The 7,605-nt window shown below is 42.2% G+C and overlaps 1 protein-coding gene across 4 annotated transcripts in view; it reads right to left on the bottom strand.

Annotated features, from left to right (window-relative positions):
* Positions 1-7,605, bottom strand: part of arfgef1 (ADP-ribosylation factor guanine nucleotide-exchange factor 1 (brefeldin A-inhibited)) — a 50,186-nt gene that overhangs the window by 8,313 nt on the left and 34,268 nt on the right. For 2 of the 4 annotated variants that reach the window (XM_035670063.1, XM_035670222.1), the window contains 14 exons: positions 7,278-7,286; positions 6,097-6,298; positions 5,888-5,999; positions 4,537-4,742; positions 4,326-4,410; positions 4,040-4,205; positions 3,329-3,480; positions 3,106-3,234; positions 2,850-3,008; positions 2,318-2,462; positions 2,049-2,139; positions 1,729-1,769; positions 1,433-1,602; positions 648-799 (listed from right to left, as the gene is read on the bottom strand). In XM_035670063.1, the coding sequence (XP_035525956.1) occupies positions 648-799; positions 1,433-1,602; positions 1,729-1,769; positions 2,049-2,139; positions 2,318-2,462; positions 2,850-3,008; positions 3,106-3,234; positions 3,329-3,480; positions 4,040-4,205; positions 4,326-4,410; positions 4,537-4,742; positions 5,888-5,999; positions 6,097-6,298; positions 7,278-7,286 (1,819 nt within the window). The remainder of the gene's footprint in view (positions 1-647; positions 800-1,432; positions 1,603-1,728; positions 1,770-2,048; positions 2,140-2,317; positions 2,463-2,849; positions 3,009-3,105; positions 3,235-3,328; positions 3,481-4,039; positions 4,206-4,325; positions 4,411-4,536; positions 4,743-5,887; positions 6,000-6,096; positions 6,299-7,277; positions 7,287-7,605) is intronic. The other 2 variants (XM_035670298.1, XM_035670135.1) reach the window with 1 other exon arrangement.

Raw genomic sequence — 7,605 nt, 5'->3', positions numbered from 1 at the left:
CACACACACACACACTCTAACAGACAGGAGGGCAGCGTGAGTGAGTCTAATGGACACATTGCGCTGCAGGGTTTACATGGCTGCCTGCCATCTCCTCACTGCTGAGGCTCTCAGCCTTTACAATCTGTGGGTGGATTTATACTTTCACTGCTACTCCTCTTTCACATGAATGAGAAGGGTGCTGCAGCAAAGCGGCTTGCCTTTTGACGTGCGTCACACCGACGGTTGCAACAGTAAAATCAAGCTCATTTATAACCGATAGCTGTTCGCAATCCATTCAGGACTGATTCGGACCAAGTGAGGAATAAAAGGCTTTTACATGAATTCCCTGGAAGGGTAATGCAAACAGACTGAAATGGGTCAGTTGAAATGTCCGCTTGCCAAACAACTCGCTTACTCACCGCTATAAGGAATACAGAGACAGAAAGACAGAAAGAAAGCGAATGAATAACAGACGATGGCAGAGAGCTGCTACAGAGGTTGAGGGGAGGAGGGGAGTGCAAGTCTGCAGCCATGTGAGAAACAACCCAGAAATAGTAACTACTCAAAGCCACAGTGCAGGCCTTGTCTTTGCACCAGCCGGCTCTACAGATCTACATGGGAGTAGTAAAATCCCCCACAGAGAAATGTAATACCCGTCTCTTTACCGGTTCTTTTTCATGATGTGCTCAAAAGGCCTCAGAAAGTCTTTCTGGAATCTGAAGTTGGCCAGCTCCCCCTTCTCCAAAAATTTCATGGACAGTTGCCTGAGAGAGTCCACTGCAAAAATCGCCACATCTTCATTTGAATTACAGCCGACCTGCACAGAGATAAATCAAATTTAATTAACATCACACTGTTTTCTTTTTACATTTCATATTTTTAACCTTTTTCTAAAATCCAACATGGGAAGTGCAGCATTCCAAGAACAAGCTGTTCCTACAGGCTGTTCCTAACCTGCAACTAAAAAAAAAAAGCATATAGGTGCGCAGAGAAAACAGTTCTCCCTCCAGCAGGAAAAACATATTTCTTAAAATCCACTCTTCAGCATAATAAATGATTTATGGGTTTGATTATAGACATGCCAAAACTCAGTTTGCAGCTACTCAGTGAGAAGTAGAGCCTCAGTGAAAGAGGTGTCCTTGAATACCAAACTACCAGAAAGCTTTTCTGGCAACAATTTGTGTTTATCAGTAACTGAAATCAGCCTTCTGTAGAACAGAAGGTGGGAGAAAAAGTAAACAGTCCTTTTCAGCTCATTCAGTCCCTTCCTAACAGAGGAAGTTTTTGGTTTATCCACAAGATTTTGATAAATCTTGTGGATAAACCAAAAATATATCCAACACTATTTTTAGTTTATTCCTCTTTATAGCATAACTATACTGTATCCTTGTTTAAAAAACCTGCTCCTGTTTCATGTTTTCCATTTCTGGAGTTGCCAATCCTCACCCACCTTGTTGAAGTAGTCTCCGATAACCTCCCAGATCCTGGACCACTGCAGCCTGATGCGGCCCATGTTGTAGTAGGAGATCTCAACTATTTTTTGCAGGCTGAACATACGTGGGTGTGTGGGTGAGGCCAGCTCATCCATGGACACAGCACATAGCCAGCGCACAAAATCAACTGAAAAACCAAGAGAAGATGTTGGCAGTGAGCAAAGAAGAGCAAAATGACTCACGATGATCAAAAATAACTTAAATGTACCTGTCCTTGAAGCAATAAGACAATTCAGTTTGTAGCTAAACTCACCTATTGCGTTACCATCCAGTCTAGTAGAACCGGTGAATATTCTAAAGCAGAAAAATATGTGACAATTATTATTTAAAAGACTGGCAAGATTTTAGACATACAACATAAATTTGCAATTCAGCCACAAACTTTTAATGTGATTTTAATCATTTTTTCCCTCTAATAAGAAGTGGTTTCTATGTTAATGCTTTTTCTATTTTAGTAGACATACTGAACCTTTTGTCCTTCTCTACCACCTTTGATTGTACAATAAATTATGATCAACTTAATAATTTGTTCAATATAAAACAGTGTGGTGCACTGATGGAATTTTATGGTACCTGTCCACAGCCACCACCACACTCTGAGAGCTGGTCTCTCCAATGGACTCCTGAATGCTGGCAATCTGCTTGCGGTCCACTGTTCCTCCGACTGCAGAGCAAAATACAAATAAAATATTTACAAAATATAAAAAACAAATACAATTTATGAGCTTGTTTTACTGTCAAGAATTTAGTCTAGCTTCGACTCACTTTAATACAAAAAAAGGACAAGGCTGTGACATTGGACTTGCTGTACAGTATGTAAGTATGTATAAGCTGGTGCTGACCTAGACCAAGGTACTCGTCGTTGCTCTGCTCCTTCGTACTTGTAATGAAGCCCTCTTTTCCCCGAACCGTCCCTGAGATGTAGCGTGTCTTCACCCCTGTACCGATCAGCTGAGCCAGCTCCAGCTGACTGATGCACTTCATGATCTGAGAAAAAAGACAGGAGCATATTTAGAGAAACAAAGACATACAGAAAGTAATAGAAATGGACATACCAGTAGTAAAAAATGGGACAGAATGGAAGGGCTAGGGAAAATGCCCTACCAGAAAATAATTTAAAGTCATACACCAACCAGTACTTTTGGTTGATTCAACATCTATTTTATGTAGCTGTAGTTTAAAAGCTGCACTACTTGCTTAAAGAGCAAAAATGTTAAAAATAATAAACAGTATTAATGACATTTTAATACAATGTCGTTTTTTAAAGCAAGAACCAAGTTTCATGTTATGCCTGGTAATGACGTGGGCTTAAAGTTTTGTGAGGAAATACAGCCAGTGAACAACAGGTAGTCAAGTGAGATGAGAACAGCAAACCTCGTGCCAGGAGTTGCCCAGGTAGTTGCCATCAGTATGGGCCACAGTGATGAGGGTCTTGATGGTGTCAATGTTCTTCTGTTTCATTTCTGCGATGCCAGAGCTGGCTGTCAGCAGGGTGAACCTCGCCAGGGCCTGCACATACGCATCTCTCTCCAGCTGTTACAGAGACAAAGAAGGCAAGGCAGTGTGTTAAAAATACTGCGACGTAAGACACACAGCAAGACACTAATCCCCACCGTTCAGACTGCAATACCTGTATGGAGAAGATGCATGCTATCCTGATGGCACAACGTATCCCCTCCAGACACAGTGAGGCCACCTCAGTGTCATCGCAGTCCTGAAGACCTACGCTGAAAGCAGCCAGGAAGGGTGTCCATGCCAGCTGAGGAACAACAGAGGGATGAGGTATTACAATTTGTGTGTGAAACTGTGGATCTGCCTCTTAGAGTGTGTGTATTTATGTCCGCTTGTGTTACCTTGAACATGGGCCTGACGTGCTCCAGGTGTGTGGCGCTGGTAAAGGGGGCCTGGACGTGGCTGACAGCCTCCATCAGAGCTTTGGCCGTCTTTGCCATCTGCTCCATCTCTACGTTGTATAGCAGACGCCTCTGCTTCTCACTAGCCACACCTAAGCGAAAACACATGCACAAATGCACACAGTCACACACACACACACAGAGCTTTTTACAGCAAACAAACTCAGCACAGGAAAACACTGCAGCTTATAATCTAACAAGCTCTGCAAAGTGTCAAAAGCTGAACTATCTAGAGACAAAATGTGACAACACACCTCTTCATACCTAATACAATTTTAAGCGGCTCATTTGAGTATTTTTCACAGAACAAATGATGCCAAATGTGAACGAGCGAATGCACAGTGTCTTATATATTTTTATTATACTTCAAAAAGAGTCTCAGCAGTGCATATAAGTCTTCCATTGAATGGGTTATTGTAATTTCTTTACTTCTTATGCTCCTTATCTGAAGATGACTCAGAAGCACTGACTTTTATTCACCAATCAGCAAAATCTAATCTCTTTATATGTGACACATCTTTGCTGGCTCTAAGTCTCATTCAAAATTATCACAGCCACATAGATAACAGGTAAACGGCTCGGGGTAATAACTGGAATCTTTGTCCTAGTATTTATTACACCTTTGAGACATCCAATAGCAATGAGACTCACTATGCTTGTTGGATTTCATGGTGAGTTCTTTCGTCTCCTTCATGGCGATCTTTTTCCCCGCAATCTCGTCGTAGATGGCTGAGAGATATTCCTCAGGTAGATCTTTGCTGTCGTTGATGCCACGGTTCATCTTGATGTATTGCTCTTTTGTCATTTTGTTCTTCACCTTTGCAGATGACAACAAGGACACGGGTCAAAAGCTGCTTATGCAATCCCTGTGATTTATGTTGTGCTGATATTTGAGGGAATGGCAGCTGTTAAAACAGACTCCCAAAGGAGTGCTTACCTGTGGACTGTGAAGGTCTGTTGTTAACATAATGATTGAGTAGGCAAGGACGTATGCGGTGTCAGCGCTGGCAAAGAGGGTTTGCCTGTAAAATTGAAGGGAAGAGGAGAGCAGGAAAAGACAGAATGCATATTAATATCACAGTGTGTTGTATGTGGGCCATGCAAAATTATATTCAGCTATTTCCATAGTCGGGAGATGCAAAACCCACCCCTGATTGCATTCAAGATATCTTGCAGCAAATTTCTCCATGAGCCGGTCAATCTTCTGGGCCTCGCCAGGGAGCCGGAAGCCCTCCAGGAAAATCCGTAGCGCAGAAACAAAGTCTTTGCCCTGGAAGTCCATTTGATCCACATAGGCGTACATCACCTCTTTATTGAAACGGTCATTGTCCCCGAGGAATTCTCCCACTTGAGTCTAAGAGATCAAAACACAGAGGTCAGGCTTATTTTAAAAGGCTGCAATGTATCATTAATATTAAAACAAGACAGTCCTGTAAAATCCTGCTAAAAGAACATTAAGGCCGTGCTGTTTCTGAAAAGCCATGTGTCAATAGTTCTTGAACTAACATTTATCTTGTCGTAAGAGGGAGAAAACTGACCAGCACTGTTAAAGAGCAAGTCATCTTTTCACACATACTAAAAAGCTAATAAGAGCCACTGTTCTAACTCCATGTCTATCCATTCAGTGTGGATTTGATAAATACATGTTAGACTTTTATGGTTATCCACTCTGTTTGCCAAGGCTGTGGTGCCACTGCATCTGAGGGCCCTTGTTTCTAACTAGATGTCATGAACTATCTTTAATGCTGATTACCGCTGTGCACTGACACCCTTGAGGCTGTCTAATCAAGGCAGAGTGTGCTCCTCATTAGGAGGCTGTTAATGCTGGTGGACAGGCATTAGATTATTTTGTGGCCTCTGCACGAGGCAGAAAGTGCAGTTGAGATGGACTGGCTATTTATCTGGCCACCATTTTGCTGCTACTTCCCCTGCTAGACACTATTTTCTTTGAGAAGACAAACAAACTCAATAAAGGTGGTGGAGTTGAAGGAGTTGTCTATTGTCAATCAGGGCTGTTGTGCAGACAGAACGATGTTGCACTAGACTACTGAAATAAATGCTGTAACAAAAACTTCCTGCCCTGCTTACTTTTACATAACTCATTTATAGTTAGCTCTATGTCATTGATATTTCTGTATAAAAAGGTAAATCTTTTGTTTATTTTCTCTCTAGAACCATAATCCCATCTGTGCTATTTTTACATCACTCTTCTGTTTCATACATACATGTTTTGGGGGTAGAAAAGCAGCACACCTGCACCTCAAAAACTGCTCAAAAAAGCCTCACAGTGACTTCTAGCCTGTTTTCACAGAATATAGCAATATTTGATCCACTCTTGGATTTCTTCTTGTGGAATATTTTTTTAATCAGTACACCTCATCTGACAACAGTTATGTAGTGTTGTGAGAGCAGCACAGCACCTTTCTGTTCTGAACTTGAACAGAAACTCGAACTAACCCATTAACTGAGAAATTAAATGAAAGCAGGGTGATTTGTTACCGAATCAAGCCTCTCTTCCTGGTGCAAGAACTGAGCAAGGTCCTCTGGGGTTGTACCCAGCATGCCTTGCTCTTGAAGGTACTGGATTCCTCTCTTTGGTTTCTTGTTGAACCTATGTAGGATCCAGAGACACAGGACACACTGTAGCTGCTGCAGTATCACAGCATGGACAGAAAAAAATGAAACATTTGTTATGTGTGTATACTTACAGGTCAATTCCTTGCTCGATGATCTCCTTTTGCTGTTTGAGTACTTCAAACTGCTCTGGGTTGTCGGTACCTGACATCTGGGTGCTGTAGCTGCCGATGCCAGACGAGGCTGTGGAGTCCAGAGAGTTAATGCTCCCATAGCGGTTTATGGTCTCTGGGGCCTTGGTCTCTGTGCTCTCCTGTTCTGATGGTTTCTCTTGACCTGAAGAGCAAAAGACACAAGATAAGGTAACCCAGAAGAGATGAGCATTTCTACTGTTACGGTAAGATTAAGAAAACGCCTGGAACCATCACAAAAGGTGAGAGTTTTTAATTGAAACTCTGTCACTGGCACAAACTCAGCCTGGGGGGCTTAAAAAAGTGAGCTAACTTAAAGCTAGCACTGCGGGAGAGAGGCTTCAGTAATTGAAAAAGGAACTGCAACACTAAGAACACTATGACCCCGAGGCCTTCTTAATGATTGTTGTTTGGCAGGGAGGGTCACATGCACACGACCACATCCTAACGAACTCCAGAAAACACACACTTATTCACACAGAGCAGGTGCAAGGCAGGGTAGTGAAGGGAGGATACTATAAAAGCTGGGTTATCTAAAAAAGCTGCAGGCAGTCAAAGAGGAAGCAGCCAGAACATAAAGGCCAAGAGAGGTGGTTTCTTAAGCCTGCCGAGTGGAAGCTGAGGAATGGGCTGCTGCTGGAGCAGGTCCACTCTGTAAACCCTATGCAAGGACCAGGCGTCTGATTACCCATCGGAAACTCTTTAAAACATTCAGGACAGTGTCACAGTAATGTGAGCTGGCAGTGTGTCTCCCGTTCTTAGGCTTACAAAGTAGAGACAATAAGGTGGAGGGATACTGAGGGAGGAGGGTAAAATTAACTCAATGTTTAAGCTGTGTACTGGGGCAATACCTTATAACGCATTCGTTAGATTATCAAGGACCATTTGCACCCATCGAGTTCTGAAAAAGTATCTCTACCATTAGTTTACGTGAATCTATACATGGTTTTGGTTACAATCTACGGGGTGTTAAGTAATTAATGGGAAACCCTAAAAACAACACGTTATATAATGTTATAACTAGTACAAAAGTATCTAAAGCTATAGACACAACAGGCTTAAAACAAACGATTTCCATCACAGAAACACGTTCTAGCAAACACTCTGTACAGCTCTGACATTACCTGCTCTTGCTTTGATGTCATACAAAAAGGGAAGAAAATGACACAAAAAGAGACCATTGAAAAAGGGAAGGGGATATATTGTACTGACACAAATCAATGTTTTGTATTCACAATTCATATCGCACTTCCATTGTACAAGGAAGAAAACAACCTTCGTCTGAAATCCCCAATAGCCAGGAGGGCGAATTTAACATTCAAAATTCAAATTCTGACCTATGAGCTCCTGCTAGAGTATTAATGGGTTGTCATAAGTTTTGGCAAGATAACGTCCCTGCGAGTTAACACAACTGCCTCAGCTGGTTAGCTTTGACAGCTTAGCCCGAGGCTA

The sequence above is a fragment of the Morone saxatilis genome, unplaced genomic scaffold (assembly GCF_004916995.1).
Source record: "Morone saxatilis isolate NCDOM2014 unplaced genomic scaffold, NCSU_SB_2.0 Contig0, whole genome shotgun sequence".
Lineage (NCBI taxonomy): Eukaryota > Metazoa > Chordata > Actinopteri > Moronidae > Morone > Morone saxatilis.
The sequence above is the reverse complement of the archived record's forward strand: the minus strand, read 5'-3'. Positions and strand labels throughout refer to the sequence as shown.